Below are 22,335 nucleotides of genomic sequence, written 5' to 3'. Positions count from 1 at the left end.
CAGGGGATGGAGCCTGGGGCAGGGAACCTGAACGTGTAGCCAGGCACACTAGAGCCCTGGCACTGCTCTTGGGATGGTGGAGAGGGAGCAGCTCTGTGGTGGGCCTGGGGTGCAGCATGGAGGGGAATTGGCCTCTGCTGAGACCACCCTGCCTTGCTGCAGGCTGGGGGGTCTCCCTGTGGGTGTCATCGCTGTTGAGACCCGCACTGTGGAGGTGACGATCCCTGCGGACCCTGCCAACCTGGACTCAGAGGCAAAGGTGTGTGGGGAGACCTTAGTGAGGCCAAGCAGCACCTGAGGGGAGGCTGGAGGGGAGAGCAGGGAAAAAGCTTAGTGGAATTCTTTGGCATGTCTGGATTTTTCTTAATTCTGGTGAAATCAAGAGTGCTCAGTCAGTTTGTATCCTTTCAGCTATTTCACACCATGTGCTGCTGACCTACGGGGTGGTGTGCTGGGAAGAACTGGCACATTTTCAGAGCTGCTGCTCACTGTCTTTTCCAGATAATCCAGCAGGCTGGGCAGGTCTGGTTCCCAGACTCTGCCTTTAAAACAGCCCAGGCCATTCGGGACTTCAACCGGGAGCACCTCCCGCTGATGATCTTTGCCAACTGGAGAGGCTTCTCCAGCGGCATGAAAGGTATCCATGCTTGGTATGCCCAAATTCCCATGCTGTGACATACTGCCAGCACCCCTGCCACCCCACGGGGTCCTGGGCTGTCCCAGCCTACCAGGGTTCTGCCTACACCACTCTGGGATATGGGGTTGGGCTGGGGCATTGCAGGATCCAAGTCCCAGGGGTTGGCAGCTCCCTGCTGGGCTGGTTTTGGGGAGCTTGTTTGTATCTTCAATAGAGAAGGTGGCTTTGGGCAGCTGGAGGAGGCTGAGGCAGTGGCCTGGCCATGGCAGTGGTTTCACCCAGCCACTGACTCCCTTTGGCTCTCAGACATGTACGACCAAATGCTGAAGTTCGGCGCCCTGATCGTGGACAGCCTGCGGGATTTCAGGCAGCCTGTGCTGGTCTACATCCCCCCTCATGCAGAGCTGAGAGGGGGCTCCTGGGTGGTCATCGACTCCACCATCAACCCCCTGCACGTGGAGCTCTACGCCGACAAGGAGAGCAGGTCAGCACCCCAAACACGTGGGTGTCCCCCACAGCCCCTGTGCGGGAAAGGGAGAGCCGGGGAACGGGGGCTGCAGAGCCACAGTCCCCTGGTAGGGACCTTCTGCCACTTGAGGTGTCTGGTTTTAACCCTTTCAAAGCCATCAGTGACAAGTTCCAAGGTTCTTGCAGAGCAGCGTGGCAGGTGTCATAGAATAATGGAAAGGTTTAGGATATCCCCAAGGTGTCTCCTTGGAATATCCTCCTGCCTCCAGCAAAGGCTGTGGGAGACTAAAACACAGTTCTGCAGTCAGGAGGCCTTTTCTCTAACCTGTGAGTGGCAGGGTAGACAAGAATCCCACACTGGAAGCAAAATCCTTTTAGGTTTTCTCTCCCTAATCCTCAGAAAAGAGAGCTGCCTCTCTTCTCCCAGGATTTATTCTCCACGAAGAGCAGTCCCTGCTTTACCAAACTTTCCTTCCAGGGGAGGCATTTTGGAGCCTGGAGGAACAGTGGAGATTAAGTTCAGGAAGAAGGATTTGGTGAAGACCATGAGAAGGATTGATCCAGTCTATGCCAAGTTTGTTGAGCAGCTGGGTAAGGGGAGGGGATTTCAGGGCATTGGTGGTGGTAAATTAAAATATGAGGCTTAAGCACTATGATGGCAATCACCAGGAAATCCTTTAGTGTTCCTCTGGGAAAATTCTTCATGGCTTTTCTGATACCATACCTGCCAAGAGGCTATGGTGGTACTTTAGAACACCTGTATCTCCTAGGGCTGGGGCTGGGGTCTTCCATGCTTTGAGATGAAGAATGGCAATGGCTATGCTGAATTGTACCCAATGCATTGGGTGGTCCTTGCCCCCATGTCCCTCCATCCTGCCACAACACAGTCCCACAGAGTCCTGTAAATGCCACCCCCCTTCTCTTGTGGCAGACAGCAAACATGGTGTGACCCCTTTGTGGCCACAGCCTCTGTGGCTGGGCTCTGGTGTAACTATGCCAAAGCAAAGGGACGTGGCACCCCGTTTCCCAGTGGGAGTGGCTGATGTGGCAGCACAGAGGGACCACAGATCCCGCGGTGCCTGTGGATCCCACCGCTGGGACTGCTCAGCACAGTGTGTCCCCCAGGCAACCCCGAGTTGTCGGAGGCGCAGCGCAGGGAGCTGGAGAAGCAGCTGAAGGCGCGGGAGGAGCTGCTCCTGCCCGTGTACCACCAGGTGGCCGTGCGCTTCGCCGACCTGCACGACACCCCGGGCCGCATGCAGGAGAAAGGAGTCATCACGGTGAGCTGGGAGGGCACCAGGCCAGGGGAAGGGCTCGGGGCAGGGATTTCTGCGGTAGCGGCACAAAGGCAGGAGGCAAATCCCCTCCCGAGGGGCTGCAGCTCCCAGACTGTTCCTGCCCCTGCACTGCCCTCTGCCCTCGATCCGGAGCTATGGGCGAGCACATCGGCTCCTCCTCCTCCTGCAAAGGCAAACCCGGCTGTGCCTGTTCCTGTAGGACATCCTGGAGTGGAGGAATGCCCGCTCCTTCCTCTACTGGCGGCTGCGGCGGCTGCTGCTGGAGCAGGGGGTGAAGGCGGAGGTGCTGAAGGCCAACAGTGAGCTCAGCCACATCCACATCCAGTCCATGCTGCGGCGCTGGTTCATGGAGACGGAGGGAGCTGAAAAGGTACCTCCCACCCCAAACTCCTGAGACACCCCCTGGGCATCCCAAGGGCTCTCACCTTGCTCTCCCATCACTCAGATGTTTTGGTGGTGCCTCCCTGAAGGTTTAAATGTATGAAGGGAATGTGTCCGGGTGAACCTTTTACCCCATGACTGGAACATGGGAGTGGGGGATTGTGCCATGCCATATGTGCAGCACTGGGAAGGAAATTCCTATTGCCTGGTTTTGAGGCCACAGGAGGAAGGGGGGGCTCAGGCTGTGCAGGCAGCAGGACCCCCTGCCCACTGTGCTGCTCTCCACAGGGCTACCTCTGGGACAACAACCAGGTGGTGGTGGAGTGGCTGGAGAAGCACATGCAGGAGGATGACAGCAGCCAGTCAGTCATCAGGGAGAACATCAAGCACCTGAGGAGGGATTACATCCTCAAACACATCCGCAGGTGAGGGGCCACGGGAGCCGGGATGAGGAGGCTGATGCTGATTCCCGGGGTGGGAACAGCAGGGGGTGCAGAGGAGGCGGTTCTTCCTTCAGCCTCCCAGCCAGCTGCCCTCTCCCATCTGCCTTGCAGCTTGCTCCAGGCCAACCCCGAGGTGACCATGGACTGCATGGTGCAGATGGCTCAGCACATCACCGGTGCCCAGAAGGCCCAGGTGGCCCATCTCCTGTCCACGGTGGACACGGATGACCCCTCCTGAGCCAGGGCTGGTGCTGCCCAGGGCAATCCCCACGGGGCAGGAGGGGCACTGGGACACGGCCTCACCTCCCCTCATGGCTCCTCAACCCTGGAACTGAAGCCTTGGACTCTTCCTCACGTGCCTAAATAAAGGACGCCAGTGTTTGTATTTTAAGCCATGGAGATGGTCTTGCCATCCATGCAGAGGCCCCTCTGGCATGGGGGTGTTCACCAGAGGGGCAGCTTGGCAGAAGATAAACTTGTCCCAAGCCAAGCCTGGAGTCTGGACCTGGTGCAGAAGTTGGTTTTAATAAGAATCTAAAATCCTTTACTGTGTTTTAGTTGCAAAGCCTGGCCCTGCTCTTTAAAACAAACACCAGGTCAGACACATGTTATGAGACTGGACAGAGCTGGAGGTTCAAACCTGCTGGCCCAGAGGCCACAGGGAGCAGGACAAAGGAGCTACCCAGGCACCAACACAAGGAAATGAACATCCTGTGAGCAGCAGCCTCAACTGATGGTTTAGAAACTGGGAGGAGCAATTTGTCTTGTCCTTCCCCTTGTTGGAGGGTGAAGAGTAGATGAGACTGCGAGTAGCTGATGGCCAAAAAAGTCCTAAGTGAGCTCATCTGGGAGCTGTTGCAGTGGGAATGTGAAAGGATCCACCACTGACTGACCCAACTGTTCCTCTCACTCGTTTCATGTCCTTTCTAGCTCCTGTGGAGGATGGAGAAGAGGGAGGACACAGCTCCAGGTGCTCCTGGCCCAATGACCTGGTTCCTCCTCTGAAGCACAGGAGGGTAGAAGAGCTCACAGGGTGACTTGTCACCTGCCTGGACCTGTACCTTGCTTCTCAGGTGGCCTTTAATTGTCTTGGTCATGGAGAGGACATTTGAACACGTGCTTTCCAGTGCCTCTGGCTGTGTCATTTCACCAGCACAGGGTTATCTTTGGCTCACAAAGGAGGAGCAGGATGGTGGTGGAAGGTGGGACACATTGTTAAGAGCAGTGCTGGTATTGTGGAGTGAAGGTGGACAGCTCCCTGGTCATGCCTGGGCTGAGGGTCCCCTGGGATCTATGGGAGGTCTCCCTGCCCTGGGGCAGGAGTAGGAAGGACCTTGTGAAACACTTCCTGGTTTGAAAGGTGTCACTGCTGATCCTCATGTGCAGGAGCCAAACCAAGGGCAATAAAATGGGCTCAGCTCCAGGGAAGGATTCCTGACCTCTGTGTCTTCTGTCCTTGTACAAACATGGTGAATCTGAGCAGGGCCTGGTGCCTCTGGCCCCTTCCTGTGGCACAGGACCTGTTTGGGTGTGGAGCAGCTCTGAGCATCCCTCCTGCCAGCCCCTGCCCCCATACCAGAGCTTGTTCAGGGATTTGGCTACAGAGGGTGTGAGGAACAGGGTGCACCAAATACCTGTAAACTCCTACTCTCCTGGAGGATTTGAGCCAAGGATACACCTATAGAACTGTGTCTGTAAAGGGAATGAATGCTGGGAAAGCCCAGCATGGTAAGGGCTCCCTGCCACCAGAGCAGTTATCACCCAGCACATCCAGAGTGACCCAGGCTTAGTGCTAAGAAATATTTATTTAAAAAACACAGACATCATAGATGACGCCAGTCACAGCAAATGATCATCAATCACATTGTCCTTGAGCAATAAATTATGATGTGGAGCATCCTGCCCTTGGGAAGAGGTTTCCACGGATGGATGTGCTGGGAGGATACAGGCACAGTTGTTTTCTATCCTCTGATCTTCACAGAAGGGACTTTCAAGAAAAAAGATGCCCACTGGGTCACTCCAGCATCCTGCACCCTCCAGGTTTAATCCATGGGTGGGGGTGGGAGAGAGGAGCCTGTGAGCACCTGGATATGACACTGGAAAATTCTATTAATGCACAGGAACAGACAAAACCCGACATATAAATATCACTGTGGTCACAGAGGTATAAGTGGACTAAATGCTAAATCCCAACTTACTTTCAGATGTTTCATCACATTTTTGCAGTATATGTTACCAAGAACAAAGCAGGGTTTGAAAGTTTTTAAAAAAGCTACATTAGAATTAGTTTTTCTTTGTTAATTAGGAAAGACAGACTATTACAAATGGTACAGTGACAATATTTGGTCTCTGAATTTTTTTAAAAAAGGAGTTTCACAGTATCAAAAGTGCTTATTAAAGTAATGTAGTGTAAAGACTGCGATGAGCTGGTTGTATTTTTGATGCTGAATAATTTAGTGGCTATAAACCAGGGTACTGCAGCATTATAAAACTTGAACAGTGCTCAATAATTTCTTTTCTCTTCATGACAATAAATATAAATAAATTTACAAATAGTAATACTGCCTAGCACAAGAATAGACAGAAGCACAATACACAAGACTATAAACAAATCTATTTCTTTTAAAAATCCTAAAAATAGGCATAATTCCTAAAATCTTCTAGCCAGTTTAATAGTTCAGTAGTACCACTTCCCTCAGGGGTGAGGACTTTGTTTTTAAATCTAGATACAGCAGTTGTCTGCTATGGGGTTGAGTTTTCCTCTTTAGTATTTTTGCTTGTTTTTTCCTACCTCAGAACAATAAATTAACAACAGTTAAGTCAGAAAAGTGTTGGTGGTGCAAACGTCTCCAGGGACTGGGTGAGGTCTTTGTTCAACAGCAACAGGGATTTGGCAAATTAAGAGAAAATGATTCACCAGGTGCATGATGAACCATTCTGGGCTCCAACTCGGTGCTGACCAGCCTGTTGACTCTGTTGGCTTTTGTGAAGGTGGTGACCAGCCAGCTCCAGCAGATCACGGCAGAGATTAAATATTTCTCTTAACTGGGTTACTTTTAGCTCAGTTCCATTCCAGTGAAAGTTCCTGCTGCCTGATGCCTTCCAGGTCCTTCTGGAGAACTGACCAGCCCCACAACACAAGTATCTGCACCCCTTCCTCAGGGTTGCCACAGGTGAAAGTGGTTCTACCAGTCACAGTCTGATTTATTTTGGCCTCTCACGCTGTAAGTAGCCGACACATCCCAAGTGTCTGCAGGAGGAGCTCTCATTGCTTCCAGGTGTTGGGATCTGTGGAAGGGTGCAAAGCTCAGAGCAGAGGGATGGGTTTGTTGCCTTGGGGGGTCATGTACTGAGCAGCTGCCACGTTGTCCAGGGTGGTGTAGGTGGTGTAGAGGCCGGTGACCTGCAGGTCTGGGAAGGAGCGGTCGCTGCTGCTGGACACGGGCGTGAGGCCGGGGGTGCCCAGGTCACAGTCAGAGAGGTGCAGAGGGGACGTGCTGAAGGCACCCAGGGTGTCCAGGCTGAAGCTCTCGTCCTTCATCTCCTCCCAGATGTTACCTGGAAAGGATTAAATCCTGATCACAGCAGCACATCCCACACCCCTGGGAGCTGTGTGTAGGTCACCCTCTTCGAGGGTAACTAAAGGGCTTCACCCATTGCTCGAGGGTGGTACCACTATGGGCCAAAGGCAGCAAGTGTGTCTGTTCCCCATAAATCCTCTGGTTCCAGACCTTTCCAAGCAGCACCTATTTACCTGAGCTAACCACAGGCCCAGGGACCACACCAGGCATTGCCATAAGCCAGGGAAGTTCTCCTTGCACACAAGGGGAACACCAAGGCACAAGCACAGCCCTGGTTTCCCATGGGCAGTGAGATGTGGTGTCCCACATCCCTGCTTACATCTGCTGCAGTGCCTGCTCTGGAGCCAGGAAGGGGGTTTGCTGTCCTACCTGGCACAGGGACAAAATTCATCCTGGAAAGCCAAGGAAGTCACATGGCAGGGACCAACACCCAGCACCAGTTATCAGCTCAGTCCCACTCCACTCCAGAGGACCCTGGCTGGATGTTCAGTGACTACTCAGCCACAGAACCCCCTCCCTGCCCTCCCCTGGGCCCTGTCCCTTACCTTGCAGTGCAAAGTCCATGATGCTGGGATCCAGAGCATCCACCTCCGTGCTCATGTCCGCCGGCACGTTGGGGAATTCTGGAGGGGCCCGTCCCAGGGGGTGGTGGGGCAGGGGGCTGTGGCTCATGTCGGGCAGGGTGTGCAGGGGAGGTGTTTGCGCAGGGGCAGGAGAGTTTGGGGCGATGCGAGCCTGGGTCTGGAGCTGGTGGTGCAGGGGCAGGGACTGCAGGGACAGTGTCATGATGGGCTGAGGCTGGAGCTGGGACACGGGGATCCGGCCCTGGGCCGTGGCCATGTGGCTCAGGGGGGGCACCTCGGGCTCTGCCTGCTTGCTGGGCCGCCTGCAGCTCTCGGGTCTGTCGGTGATCAGCTTGTCCAGCTCCTCTGCACAGGCAATGCCCATTCCAAAGGAGGAAAAAAGACAGTTTAATCCATTTGTTGAAGCAGGAATGGGCCAAAGTGTTTCACAGGTTCCACACATTTCTGCCATAAAACTGACCTGGCAGTGTCTGTCACCAGATGAGACACAGCACAGGCTGAGACTGTGCAAGGACCAAAGAAGGGCCATCTACTTCCTCACCCTCAGCCCTTATCCAAGTTCACTTCCATGGTTACCCCTGACTGAGCTAAAGGAATGATCACGAGACTTACACAGAGCAACCAAACCGCCCCTGATGGCAGCTCACCCTCAGGTGCAGAACTAGATGCCCTCAGTAGGTCCCCTGCTCACAGGGACACTCTGAATTCTGCTTGTCTCTTAAATAACACTCATAAAAGTGATTCTTGACAGTTTCAGTGGCCCTTTAGCTTGTAAACAAATAAAACTAATTTATCACTGATTGTATGCTACTGATTTTGCAGCAAAAAACTCCATCTGATTTTGTCAACACTGAGCTCCTGAAAGCTTAAAAAACATGTTTCTTTATAAATAAGAATGACAAAGGCTTAATAAAGGGAGGGTTTTGCAGAAGACCAGACAGGAAAATGTGACTCTATAATCAGTAACACTGGAGGCAGTGGGACTCTCAGGGAAGGCCGTGGACGTTTGGGATGGGAGATAAAAGCCCTACCTGGGTTGGCCATGCTCCTGTGAATGGCAGCCAAGTCCTTCCTCTTCCACTTCTGCATCTCCTCCTCCATCTTGTCGATCTTGGCAGGGTTGAGGGCCCACAGACACCCTTTGCGGGAGGTGCCGCTCAGCTTGTTCTCCACCTTCTCAAAGCACTTGTTCAGGGACAGGTTGTGGCGCACGGAGTTCTTCCAGCCATCCGGGGCTGTCTGAAAGTGCAGGGCGTGTTAGACTAACCAGCCATGGATTTGGGATGCTGCACTTCCCCCCTGGGGCTGCACAGGTACCTTGAAGTAGGGGAAGTGCTCCTTCATGAAGCTGTAGATCTCGCTCACGGGGAGGCTCCCGGTCTTGCTGTTCTTCAGAGCCATCGCGATCAAACAGCTGGGACAGGGAAAGACAGGGAAGAACTGAGCCATCATGGAATGGGTTGGGTTGGAAGGACCTTAAAGCTCATCTCATTCCACTCACCTGCCACGGGCAGGGACACCTTTCACTAGCCCAGGTTGTTCCAATCTCTGTCCAACCTGGACATTTCCAGGGATGGGGCAGCCACAGCTTCTCTGGGCAACCTGTGCCAGGGCCTCACCACCCTCACAGGGAACAATTTCTTCCTAACATCTCATCTAAATCTCCTCTCTTTCAGTTTAAAGCCATTGTCCCTTGTCCTGCCACTCCAGGCTTTCTCCTGGCCTAACAACCTTGGACCCACCTCTCCAATCACAAACAGCTGGCTGATCCTGGGATTTCTGTTCTCAAGGGCTCAGAAGTCACCTTGTGATCCTCAGATTTTACTCCTCTTGCTACTACTCCACCCTTATGCTGATATCCAGAACTAGTTTACTTGTTCACTCCTGGAGGGGCAGCTCTCACAGAACTCCTGGGTGGATGTTGGGATTTTGTTCCCTCAAAAGGAATCAAACGCTCCCGTGGCACCACCCCTGCAGTGTTACAGCCATCCCTGCTCTCCACTCACCTGTATGAATAGATGGGCTTGGGATAATGCTTTGGATGCAGTTCCTGGGCAGAGTGAGGAGCCAGGCGTGGCTGGGAATAGTGTGGCTGTGTCCCATAGGATGTGTTGTAGATTCCTGCTGGGTTACACTGTGTGCAGGAGGAAAAGAAGGGAAATGTTGGATGCAAAGTGACTGTATGTACGTTCAAGGATATTTTACTGTGGTTTTTTTTAAAGAGTTCTAGAAATGATCTTGGCAGGTACTTCAGGACAGACAAGACACACATGGCAGTACCTGTTGGGTGTTCTGGGCCAGGGCAAACACCTGCTGGGAATGAGAAGGAGGAGGAGGAGGAGGAGGAGGAGGAAAGAGTTGTTGCTGCGTTTGTAAACCAGGAGACAGTTGCCCACCCACGGCGTAGGGGCTCATCTGCTGAGAGAGACACACCAGTCGTGGCACTCCTAGATTCCCAGCACCTTTTCCTAAGAGGTGGGGCAATAATGGGCCATCAAGGCCTGCTCTTACATTTGGTCCATGTGTTGAAATAGAATTGAGGCCCAGGATTCCCTGGGGAAGGCTGGCCTGGACATGGATCATTGCTCCAGGAGCTCCTGTCGAGTGCAGGGTGTTTGTCACAGGACCTGGGTGGAGAGAGCGAAGGTAGGAATGTTCACATGGAAGTACTTCAGGAGGGAGAGCTGACACTGATGTTTAATGGATGCAGTCAAATACAGCCAGGCTCTGGGGTGGATAATCACACCTCTCTGCCTTTCCCTCCCCACAGAACCCAGAGCATTTAACAGCTTGCAAAGGTCACATCAGCTGCTTCTAAAACTCGTTACACAGGGAGTGAAAGGTGTCAGCTGTGTAACAGTCCATGGAGAGGTTACAGACACTGTGTCTTACAAAAGAAAAACAATATATTCAGCACTGTCTTTACTCCAGGAGGATTTGTGCTCCAAGGCAGGTGGGATGATGCTGCAGGGAACAAGGGTGTTTACCTAAAGGATAAAAAATCACAAAGGAAAGAAAGGAGTTCAGTGAATTCAGGCTGTAAATCTGCATGAAGGAAAGAGGGGTGAGGTAAATCAGGTGCTCTTGGTTTTATCTGTGTTGAAACAAAGCAGAAGCACTAAATACCTAATTCCAAAGCTGTTGAAAACCTCTAAACCCCAAGTCTGAAATACCTTGGCTCGAGTTCACCCAACAAGGCACCAGCAACTGCACTGAGCAGAAATTCCCATGGGATCCAGGGATCTGCTGTCAGTGCTGGGGCTCTGCCTCTGGGAATGAAGGAAGGGGATCAGCAGTGTCCTTATGAGAAGCCAACAGACTTCAGGTCCTTGGGCAGGAGGCAAAATGTAAAGCACTTAAAAGGAATCAACTAGGGAGTCTGTGAGAAAGAGGTGGGGGCAGGTTGTGGTGTTAAAGAGCAATTATTCCCAATCCCAACATTACCTGGCTGCTGGAGCATGGCATTCTGGGCCCCAAGGCTGAAATCCATCCTCCCACTGGCCATCTGCTGTAACCTGGGCACATCCACAGACGTCAGCCAGGACAGGGACTGCAGGTCCCCAGGGAGCTCATCCTCACTCAGCTGGGATGGGTCGGAAGCCAAGAGCCTGCAGAGCAGCAGGGAAGGTTATTGGGAGCAGGGATGGTGCTGCATTGCCCCTGGAAAGGGGGGAGATGGCTGAGGTGCCACAGCTCATGTGGGTCAGTGGGAAAATGCATCAGGTTGGTTTCCCAGCTGGTTACTGATGCCCTTCACCTGATCCCATGCTCCTTTGTACAGCTGGAAACATTTTGGTGAAGAAAACTTCCCGTGGGGTATTTATAGGGGAAGGTGGTCCAGGAACCCAGAGAGAAACTGGTTGGAAGCAAGCCTAAAGCTGATTTGTTATTGTCACATTTGTCAGAAATTTGCATTTGTTTGGCTTTGACATAGCTGAAATCTGTCAGGAATTTTAACTTGATAATTTCGTGTTATCCCTAAAATCCAGTGACCAACCAGCCTTGGAAGGATTTCTGTGCCCAGGTCCTGGGATTTACTCAGCTGCTGCATCCCATCAGTAGGGATGGATGAGCAGAGCTGCTGCATTGCACAACTTTGCAGAATGAACTGGTGACCTCTTCCATTCAGATATATGAAGTTATTGACACTCAACAAAAAATTTTGAGGCAGTTTGACATCCTAAAGGCCCAGAATGAAGGGGGTGTGACTGAACACCCCATAACTGCCAGAATGCCTTTGGCAGCAAACCCAAGGCACAGCAATGACAGGCTGCTTTTGGTTTAAAGCTCTGGTTTTGACACATTTTGCACCCTCCACCTCACCTGTTCTGCTGTGCTTCTGGTAGAGCCCGTGGTACAAAAGGGGTATATTGGAACATATTTACAGTACTCAAAAATTCCTGTGTGGTCCAAACTCCCGACAAAGTCACTAAAAGAACTATTGCAAGTGAAAGACTAAATTAATTTATTTATGTGGAACAGTATTATGGGAGTCATTGGTACCTCGAGGAGTAAAGCAGTAATTAGGACATGTCAGGAAGTTGTCATTAGACACCCAGAGTAAATACAAAGGGATTCACATTCAGGGAAACATCTTTATCTCTCAGAATAACATAATTTAGTTGGCTGTAGTTGATTTTGCTTTCAAAACCGAGGCTTTAAAGAGCTTTCAGAGCGTATTAAAGCAGCTGCGTGGTGCTGATCTGTGTTTGTTGCCAAACGATGCTGCAGAAGCCTTAAATAAATCTGGTCTCTTGCTGAAGCATCTTTTATGTTTTACACGACTCTAAATCAGCTTAAAAGAACAAGGCAGAAATCCAGTGCCTGGCTGCCCTGGAGCTTTCAGCTCCTCCAGTCAGGAATTCCAGAAATACCTATCAAAGCTCCCTAAACTGTTATCTGGGAGATCTTTAGAGCAGAATACGATTTGTTTGTAAAAGCAGAATGTGATTTGTTTGTAAAAAGATTTTGAAAAGAGGGGAAAAAATCAACACAGGACCAGGAGCCAAAACCTCAAACCCCAGCCAAAAACCTCATCTTCCAACCTCTCTGCCAGCCTGCCCCATGTTCTTTCTCCTACTGTAGTTATCGGGCAATAATTAGCATTGCCATGGTTACCCTGTTCAGTTATTTTGTGAGGCCTGGGACTTAAATGCAGAAAAAGACCATCAGGTGACGGCTGTGCCGGCGGAGATTGGCTGGATTGGAAGAAAACAAGAGCATTAAATGATTTGAAAACTGGGCAGGCTCATGTCGTTTGCAACAGTTGGGCGCATTCAAGGGGAGCCGATAACCCATTGTGCGCCCAACGACCGCTGCCCGCGGCACGTGGCCCCCATTGTTTTGGGGATTCCTGCTTAATTGTTTCCCCCCACCCCCCCCCCCCTCCCTCCCCCTTTTTCCAAACTTCCCATTAATCTGCCCGAGCGACGGCGGACACACAACTCCCCCCCGCTGCCATCTGGCACCCGGGCCCTGCCGGGGCTCCCGGGCACGGCAGAGCCGCAGCAGGTCTGGGGTCAGCGCCCACCGCACACTCCTCCTGTCCCGGGGGGCTCAGCCCCGGCTGGAGGCTGGAAAACAAAGGCCTCTCCTCGCCCTCACCCTGGATGCACCAGCGCGGGGCTCTTCCGAGCAGGAGAAATACCCCTGGATCGGCTGGATGTCATGGGAAAGCTGGAATTACCACTGTCCCACCTGCCCATGAGCACCAGCATCCTCACTGTCCTCTCACACAAACCCTGTGGATCCAAACGGGGGCAAAGGAAGGTGTTGGATATCAATAAGAGTTGGTATCACAGTCACTAGGTTCTATTTTATGCAGATACAAAAATGCAGAAATACATAATACCTAGACATGTGTGTCTTTTTCCAAGTCAAGGATCTTTTCCTTCTCTCATTCTCTTCCCTTCCCTTTCCCCTCTGAACACATCACAGTTGTTTGTATTTGAGTTTACAGGTTTTTTAAAAACACATCTGGCTGTTCACTTACACTTTTTTTTTTAATGGATTTGCTAGTTATCAGAATAACTTTCAATTAATAATGGGTAAAAGTATATGTAATCAGAATATAAAATATTGCATGGCATCCCTGGAGGGTCCCCTGGCAGGGGGTTGGAACTGGATGGTCTTTAAAGTCCCTTTGAACCCAAATCATTCTGTGACTCTGTGATTCCATGATTTGATGGTTCTGTGATTTGATGATTCTATGATTTCACATTTAAGGATTATTCTTCAGGCTGTCTTGAACACCAATACTGAATTTTCATGTATCTTAAATAAGGTGAAGCTTTTAAAATATTCCCTTATGAGGTGTTTTAAAAGCCCAGATATTCGGCAGCATAAACCAGCTTATCTCCCAGGACACAGACTCAATGTGTGTCGTGCTTTTGGTGAAAAATGCTAATTAACTGCAAAAAAAGAGAGCAGAGCACTGGAATACCCAACAGGAATACTGTAGGGTTCAATCTTTCCAGCCTGGAAAATTCCCTGCGCCAAGACACCTACAGATCGATGGGTACATACTGGAATACTGTGTGTGCTTTGCTTCTGTTTGCCTCCACCACCCTTTTAACCTCAGGTTGGAGGGTAAACTCCGGGAGAATAAACTCCAGGAGTCAGAGCTCCTGCCTCTGGCCGGGTGCTCAGACCCCCTGGCACAATGGGGCACTGTGGTAAAGCAGCCACGGCCTTTCAGGGCATGTAAATGAGATAAATAGCGATGGGCTGTAATTAATTCACGATTCTGAGCCTCCCCGATGCATTCTCGGGGAATGGGGCTCCTGGAACAGCCACGGACCTACCAAACTCCTCTGGAGGGGAGGTTACAGTCCCACAAACGTGTTGCAAACACGATGTTGTCTTTAAGGGTGTGGTGAAATTCTGCAACTCCACTTTTCCCCCTCAGCTTTCAGCTCCCTGCAGAAAACCCCCTCCTGCTTCTGTGCTTCTGTCCTAGAAAGGCACCTGCACTGAGAAGAATCCACAGGGTGCTGAGGATTTAATTTCCAGTTCTCTGTGAATCCAAGGATGCTGATCCAGGGATATTCCTGTGAAAAGGGCCTGGAGATTGGAGGATGTGATACAGAAATGCTCTGTGGTAGTCATAGCTTTTGCTGTCTGCTCTAGGCTTATCTGCCCAAAATATTTATCTCATATGGGTAATGTTGGATGAGGAATAATATCCTTTGCAATGAAACCCCTTTCCAGATGTGACCCTTCCTGCCTCCTGTCACAGAGAGACTGGGCTCCTGCACTGGTTGCACACCTGGCAAAGTTCCCCAGAGCCTTCAGCAGCACAAAATCCTCAGTTACAGGCACCTAAAGGTATCTTTACCTTTTTTTCTCCCCCATCAAGTACATCCTGCTGGCACAACAGCTGGATAAATGGAATTAAATTCATTCCTGGCCTGACCTTGCAGGAATCTGAACCAACATCAGAGCTGATTGTGAGTCTGTTCTCATGGATCTGACTTCCCCACCTTTCCTCAGACTGAGCCAGGGAGCTGGATCTGAGTTGGTTCATCACCACAGAAACCCCTGTCAGGTGAACTATCCACTTCCACATTGCAAATTCCATGGGAGAGTGAACTGATTACTGGAGACTTAAAGGACCATCCCCTCAACAACCAAGAGTGTGGTGGCAACTCATCATCACCTCCATTCTAAACAAAGTCAGCCCAAAATATTGAGGCTGCATTTGGCATATTCAACTTCAACCACAGTTTTAAGTTGTCTGTCTCTCACTCAACAGCCAATTTTTATTCCTATTTCCAGCACTGAGCTCTTTGCCTGTGCTTGGGCAATACAACAGTTCAACAATCAGGAGCAACTGGGGCAATAGATTCTTAATTACTGTTTGCTGTGGTTTATCCAGTGAGTGACAACTGGGCAGGAAGAGTCCTTAGAAAACCTCTTCTGAAAGTGGTGATGACAAGCTGTTTTCCTTTGTCTGGGATCATACAAGGCCCTCAGAACAAGCACAGAGATTTCTCATATGTAAGATAAGGAAAATATTTGGGTTTTGACTCTTGAGTTGTGTCCAGGTGAGAAATGTTCTCTGTTTTATTTAAGGAGTCAACTTTGCCATATCCTTTTACTTCTCACTCTACTCTGCTCCGTTTACTTTCCTCCCTTCCAGCTGATTTCCTCACCCCAGCTTCTGTTTTCCACTCTCAAACCCACCTGCCCTCTCCCTGTTTCTGCACCAGCTCCTCTCCTGCTTCAGCAGCAGGTCCCACGTCTGCCTTTGGCCTGCCATTCCTCTCTGAAGGCACAACACACAGCCAGTCCCAAACTACCAGCCCATCCTTCTTCAAGATCCTTATTTCTGGCCTTGCTGGAAGTAAAAACAGAAATTAAACAGCTTTCCAGAGACAACCAGGAAGTCCCTCCTCACCTACAGCTCAAGAGACTTTGGATTATCAGAATCAAAACTAGTGAGGAAAAAGCAAGTAATGTGATTAACCTGTCAGGTGTTGCTGTTCTTCTCTTGCACCATGGTTCGGAAGAGAATTCTCCAAAACCCTCCTGCAAAGGTACTGAGCAGCAACAGAGCAGGTACAGCTGTGTCCCTGGAGCCTTTTATGCATCTCAGCTCCGTGTTTCACAACCCTCATTACACCCTTTGCTCTGGGATGAAGGGAAAGTGAATTACAAGAGACCTCTGTGATTTCCTTAAGCCCAAGAGGAAGTCTGGAGAAATGGCACTGCTAAACTCCCAGCTACTCACTCCCTGTTGTGCTTTAACCACCCCCAGGTTGGGATTTGCCAAAGTAGGATCTGCCTCTGAAATCTGTTTGTTTAAAAAAACCCAAACCAAACAAACCAAAACCCAAACCTGTGACTAATGTCAAAACAAGCTTCTCTTTGGTGTAAAAATGTGCTGAAGTACCAGGTACTACAGGAATGTTTTACATTCATTCCAGGAGAGTTGTCTACCTAGGAAGATACCTTTTCCTTGAACTTTGCTGTCTATTAGCACTGGAACCTTGTTGTTTACTCCAGTGTAAAGGGAATATAAACTACACTACCTGTTGCTGTGCAGTGTGGTAAGAACCATCTCAATTACTCACTGCCCTGGTGCCTCAGCAGCTCTGCTGAGTCACATAGGAGATTTTGAAATGCATACAATGAGAAATGCTGGAAAAGTCCAAATTCCCTTTCTCTTCCCCTGTTTTGAACATGAGGACAAGCTCCATTTCAGAGGTATGAGATGAAACCATTCTGCCCTCACTGGGGGCAAAGGAACCCGAGCTGTGCTGGGTCCCACCAGCCCTTCCCACCTCTGCCTCCCCACAGGACAGTTTGAGAAGCAAAGCCCCAATTTTTATTCCTCCAGATTAGCACATTTCAGAGCTGCAGAGGAAACTTGCACTAATCCACTTAAATCAATCCACGTGGACTGATTCCTTGGAGGTTTCTTACATTTTTCTGAAAAAATGAAGCCACAACTGGGATGAAATTCCTGCAACACATCGAGCCATTATCTCGCTCCCTGCCAGACACACGGGGTGTCACAGCAATGGACAGTGATGTTTTCTTCAGGAACAATTATGGAGGGGTTAGTTATACATTTGTAACCTTTAGTGTGCAGCTGTGTCCTCTGTGCACACTCCCAGATACCATCCACCTATCCATCCATCCATCCATCCATCCATCCATCCATCCATCCATCCATCCATCTGTCCATCCATCCATCCGTCCATCCATCCACATCCCTCCCACCATCCCTCCATAGCCTGAAGGTAAAACTTGTTCCCCAGAAGCCAAAGTGCAAAAGCAGCTGTGAGAGAACCCCTTAGCAGAGCTCAAATGTGCTCTGTGTGCCATAAAGATAAAATTTGCCACCTTTTTCATCACTGGAATATGGCACTTCCGGAACTTTTAGAATATAGCAGCCCTGTGTTCATACATCTATGCCTCTTAATCTGATTTTACACTAAACTATGCAAGAATAAAGTAATTACAAAAAAATTTATCAGACTGTCTAATGAGCTAATGAATAGAGACCAATTATTTAAGAACCAAAGAGACAATTAAAATGAAGGACAATATAGTCTGCTAATATGTCATATTATTAATGATTGATTAACACCTTTTGATCAAAAATATATCTATTTAAAACTTAATTCCTGTTTAATGTGTAAAAAGTGCATTGTAAGGCTTTCAAAATGCTACATAAGGCGTCTGTCAACTGGAAATATATAATAACATAAAAAATAGAAACGTGGTCCTTCCACAAAATATTGAGCCACAAAATATGAAATTAGTTTATCTGGTTGGTCTAGGGCTGGCTTCACATCCTAAGTAATGTTATTTCTTCAAATAGTAGTAAACATTTTGGGTATTTCTTTCAAAATATAGACACTACATTTTTATAGATTGATGATTTCATTCCTTAAATTTGGGTTTCCACATATGCCAAATAATCCAAGGCAAAATACTCCTTGTCTCCCTTCTAATGGCCTGGGTTTCATGTCATGAATTCAGTATGTGATAAACCACACACAACTGTACCTCGCTGGGAATGGGATGGGCCCAGAGAAATATTTGCTGCATTTGAAAATGTTGATTTAGGATGACACTGAGCCTTTCTGTGGGGGAGAACTTTGGTCTGTGAGTGTTTTTCAGTCTTAGTCCAGGCCCGCCTGGGGCTTCTGTTGCTCAAGCTCTGCATATTAAACCTCACCCTGCACTTGCACCCCCACAGCACATCTTTTACTTCTCTCATTCTGGTCATTTATATTAAATCACATTTTAAAATCAGAATGATAGATTCCAGATTTCAGTTAAAAATGTTGCCCAAATACCACAGTGTTCAGGAGCTGGAGAACCTGGATTCCCAGAGAGCAGCCCATGGAAGACCCCGGGAACAGCCTTGACTTGGCTCCTATAATTTACACATCTCTGTGCAAAAACAACCACGAGCCACCACTGCACAGTAAACTTGGAGTAAAACTTTTGATTTAAAATTGAAATATTGACACTAAAATGTGTTAAATTATTAATTATTATTAACAAGGATAAAGCGTTAAGGGTTAAAAAATCCCAGTGTGCTACTTTTACTCCCTGAATGGGAATAAAGTGGAATCATTAGAAGTATTTGTCACTACTGTGATGATGGAAATACTGAACATAGGGATATTTTCTGCAGGAAAGTAAGAGAGGCATTTGCTAGTATAAAGAATTACTTTGCACTGGCAGCCAGGCAGTGACAGTGCTATAAAATCAGGCAGCAGAGAAGATACAGTGGCCCTGGAAAAATCATCCCTGTGCTGTTTTATATCCCACAGCTGCACTAGCGGAGGAGATATTTGCCTAAAATCATTTCACTGTGGTGCAAACACTCCCAGGACTCTGCTCAGCAGCCAAAAGCAGCTTAAGTCTCATCACTACTCTGAGCTACGTCAAATTTGCTACAGACGCTTCGGATGCACAGAATCCAAAGATCTGCTAAAATCACAGACTTTTTAATCTCATTTATCCTAAAAAAAAATTTTAAAATCCCACAGTTTCCAACTGGAAGCAGAAGCTGCTGCAGACTGGGGGTGTTTAGGGTTTGGTCCCCTCCGTCTCCCGCGTTTCCTCCGGCACTCGCAGGAAAAGCCGGGGCTCCCCCGAGTCCAACTGTCCCATTGAAAGATTCCAAGTGAGACAGAAGAGTATTCTCAGCACAGCCCCAGCCTCCCACTCGCTAATTGGAGGCCAGTCCCCATTTTGTGGAGCCTTGATGCTCCCCCATGGAGAACTCGGGACTGTGGGTTCCAGCCCCGGACTGTGGTGACAGCAGGAGAGTAAACAGAGCTGATAGAATTTGACAGGTCTATTCTTTGCTTAAAATCATTCAGTCTAAAAGATTTGCTTTTACATAATCCAAAGTGTTTTCTCATGAAGTAGGACAAATACTGCTCTGCATTTATGGTGCAGTGCAGATTTTATGCATTTTTATCAGAATTGGCCACTATTAAACGAGGTCAAATAATTTATTTTAAAGCCGTGTTAAAGAAACCACAAGTGGGTTAAAAACTTTAGGCAGCTGGGATCTGTGAGTTCCAAATGTTTCACAGAGAATCCAAAGCAGTTTTTAAAAGCAGCTGATTTGTGAGTAAAAGAAAATTGCAATTCCTTTACTGTAGTAAGAAAAATTCTATCTTTCTCCCCCAAAAAGACAGATTTTTCTGTGGCTATGACTGAAATAGTTCTCCCCATAAAAAGGGTCTTTGTTAAGGTGGTGAGTTCTGCAGGGCACTGAAGATGCAGACTTAAATCCAAGTCCCCAGCAGCCCCTCTCATCCACACCCTTCATTAAATCCTGAGTAATTTCTTTACAAATATTTACGTAGCCAAGAAAAATGCCCAGAGCAAACAGTGCCTCCGTAAACAGCAAAACAGCTCCACAAACCTTTTTCCACAGAGGCTCCAGGGACTAGAACAAATCACTTGTTGAGCTGCAAGAGGCTGTGCTGCAGCGTTTGCATTTTGAATGGAGGGAGGCTGAGAGAAAAATACCTGCACCCGAGAAATGGGTACAAACCCCCAAGGCTGGGAGGAGGGAGTCTCTCACTCCTTATTTTAAAGCAAGAAATTAATTTCTTTTTATTTTTTTTTTCCCCTAGATCCTGTATTTCTGTATTTCTTGGAGCTTTGAATCATGTGACAAGACGTAACCTAACATAACCCAGGGCTCTGTAACTCATGCAGAACTCTCCTGTGACTCCTAACAATACTTTTTAAATGATAAATGGAAGCCTAGTGGCAAAGGTAAATTAAATTATCAAAGGCTCTTGGCAAATCCAGGTTTGTTCCCACCACTATTAAAAGACCTTTGACATATCAGTGCTTTGGAGGGCTACACAAGTACTTGTTTTAATTAAAATCTCTTCTAGTGCCTATTGCACTTATTGAGGCTCTCCACGGCTGCTCCATAACAATGCAAAAAGTGATCTGAAAGGGAACTTTTCAATAATTATTTAACAAGAATATCCTTCTCTGACAACGCTTGTGCAGGAGAAAGAGTTTAAAAGGGAGGTCAGCCCTCCTTTTAGGGCAGCCCTCCTTCAGCACCTCCTTTGGAGGTGTGTTTATCAAATATAGGTTAGTATCAAAATCAGAGGATCATAGAATTACAGAAGATTGGAAAAGACCTCCAAGATTGTCAAGTCCAACCTCCATCCGAATCCCACCCTGCCCACTGTACCACGTTGTGAATCTTTCAAACAGGAATGCTTTTACATAAGGAATGCATTGTAACCAGTCATCAGCTTAGAAATCTTATTTTGAGTGGAGAAATAATGCAGATAATTTTTTAAAAGAAGAAGAAAAGTGGATTTCTACATGCTAAAGGGATTTTTGGGGGGAAATAAGGAGGAAACAACACGGGTTAGCAGGATGTGACAGTGCAGGGGTCGCTTTGGAAACGGAGAAGTGCCTCACCTGTACTCCTGGGAAGGGTGGTGGTTTTGCCCTGAGTTCCTAATGATTCCTGACATTATGGCCGGGATATCACTCTCTATCATCTCCTTGGGCAGCAGCAGGCAGGGTCAGCAGCAGTAGCTATCCAGCACTTCAGCAGCGGCGGGAGGCACCGGGGCACGGCCCGGCCGGGGACCAGCACCGCCACGTGCACTGGTGGTACTGGGAAAGGCAGGAGAACATCTCACGGGGGATAATCCCGGCTCAGAGCGGGACCGCCGAGGGAGGGACAGTCACGGGCAGGGGCTGTGGGTCCCGGGAGCACCGGGAGCAGGGAGCGCTCCCGCCTCGGGACCGCTCTTATCCCCCAGGCAGCAGCCGCCGCCGCCGCGTTTTGGAAGCCCGAGCTGCGGGAGCTGCAGCGGTTCCGGCCCGCCCCGGCGATGGGGCGAACCGGGGAACCCCGGCCCCGCTGCCCGGGCGATGGAGCGATCCCGGGAGAATCCCAGCCCCACTGCCCGGGGATGGAGAGAGCCCGGTGTTCTCTAGTCCCGCTCCCCCAGGGATGGGGTGAGCCAGGGTTTCCCAACCCCTCTGCTCCGGGAATGAGGCGGGAGCCCGGGTGAACCTCAGCCCTGTTGCCCCAGGAACGAGGGAAACAGCGGGACCCCAGCCCCGCTGCTCCAGGAATGGAGGGGGATCCCAGGGGATCTCCAACCCCGCTGTCCCAGGGATGGAGTGAGCCGGGGGTCCCCATCACCCCAGCCCCGGACATGGAGGGGGAACCCGGGTTTTCCCAGCCTCACTGACCCGAGGGTGGAGCGATCCCGGAGAACCCCATCCCGCTGCCCGGGGATGGAAAGAGCCCGTGTGATCCCAGCCCTGCTGCCCTGAGGGTGGAGGGGGAGCCCAGGGGACTCAGCCCCGCTGCCCCAGGGATGGAGGGGGATCCCGTGGCTCTTCAACCCCGCTGCCCGCGGGATGGAGCGATCCCGGGAGAACCCCATTCCGCTGCCCGGGGATGGAAAGAGCCCGGGTGATCCCAGCCCCGCTGCCCGGAGATGGAGAGAGCCCGAGGTTCCCCCTCCCCGCCGCGCCGACCCCCCGCGCCCCGGGCCGGGCGCTGCCGCTGCTGCACGAACCTGCGGGCGGGGGGCCCGGCGGGGTCTGATCTGGGGCCCGGCGGGGTCTGATCTCGGGCCCGGCGGGGCCGCGCTCCGGCCCCGGTTTAAATTTCCCTCTCCGGAGCTGTCCAGCCCGAGCATGCGCGGCCCGGCCCGGGGTCAGCGCCGGGGCAGCGCGGGCAGGGCCGGCCCCGCGCCCGCCGCTCCCGCACCGCCCCCGCACGGCCCGGGAGGGGCCGGGATGGGGTGGGATGGGGTGGGCGGGCGTGTCGAGGGGGAGCAGGGCAAATAAACGGGAAAAACCCAACTAACCCAACTCCGGGCAACTTTGCGGAGGGACGAGGGGGAGGGACCCACCGGCTCAAACGGGCACCGGGCGGGAGGGGAGGGGGGGCGGCTCGGGGGA

The 22,335-nt window shown here is 50.2% G+C and overlaps 2 protein-coding genes across 7 annotated transcripts in view; one reads left to right on the top strand and one right to left on the bottom strand.

The window, feature by feature from the left end:
* The window catches only part of ACACB (acetyl-CoA carboxylase beta), a 26,047-nt gene extending 20,401 nt beyond the window's left edge, over nt 1-5,646 (top strand). The window contains exons 46-53 of the mRNA XM_032706092.1: nt 163-259; nt 502-637; nt 944-1,121; nt 1,584-1,696; nt 2,231-2,385; nt 2,603-2,773; nt 3,073-3,209; nt 3,339-5,646. Of these exons, the coding sequence (XP_032561983.1) occupies nt 163-259; nt 502-637; nt 944-1,121; nt 1,584-1,696; nt 2,231-2,385; nt 2,603-2,773; nt 3,073-3,209; nt 3,339-3,465 (1,114 nt within the window). The 3' untranslated portion in view covers nt 3,466-5,646. The remainder of the gene's footprint in view (nt 1-162; nt 260-501; nt 638-943; nt 1,122-1,583; nt 1,697-2,230; nt 2,386-2,602; nt 2,774-3,072; nt 3,210-3,338) is intronic.
* On the bottom strand, nt 5,014-22,335 carry FOXN4 (forkhead box N4). 6 transcript variants are annotated; one of them, XM_032706096.1, is made up of 10 exons: nt 21,948-22,335; nt 20,827-21,027; nt 10,837-11,000; nt 9,904-10,019; nt 9,673-9,810; nt 9,399-9,526; nt 8,710-8,806; nt 8,424-8,631; nt 7,354-7,737; nt 5,014-6,785 (listed from the first exon to the last, which is right to left on the bottom strand). In XM_032706096.1, exons 2-10 carry the CDS (start codon nt 20,907-20,909, stop codon nt 6,535-6,537), a joined length of 1,569 nt encoding a protein of 522 aa, XP_032561987.1. In that variant the 5' UTR covers nt 20,910-21,027; nt 21,948-22,335; the 3' UTR covers nt 5,014-6,534. The 6 variants fall into 6 exon arrangements, with proteins under 6 accessions (XP_032561987.1, XP_032561990.1, XP_032561989.1 ...); XM_032706099.1 differs by having other exon boundaries at nt 9,673-9,807; nt 21,948-22,334; XM_032706098.1 differs by having other exon boundaries at nt 22,242-22,300.

This window comes from Chiroxiphia lanceolata, chromosome 18, assembly GCF_009829145.1.
Source record: "Chiroxiphia lanceolata isolate bChiLan1 chromosome 18, bChiLan1.pri, whole genome shotgun sequence".
Lineage (NCBI taxonomy): Eukaryota > Metazoa > Chordata > Aves > Passeriformes > Pipridae > Chiroxiphia > Chiroxiphia lanceolata.
The sequence above is the reverse complement of the archived record's forward strand: the minus strand, read 5'-3'. Positions and strand labels throughout refer to the sequence as shown.

Coding starts and splice junctions, on each gene's coding strand:
- FOXN4 (XM_032706096.1), bottom strand. CDS start 20,909: ATGATAGAGAGTGATATCCCGGCCATAATGTCAGGAATCATTAGGAAC. Junction 9,527..9,672: donor TGGCCCAGAACACCCAACAG/GTACTGCCATGT, acceptor TCCTGCACACAG/TGTAACCCAGCAGGAATCTA. Junction 8,632..8,709: donor AGCACTTCCCCTACTTCAAG/GTACCTGTGCAG, acceptor CTGCACTTTCAG/ACAGCCCCGGATGGCTGGAA.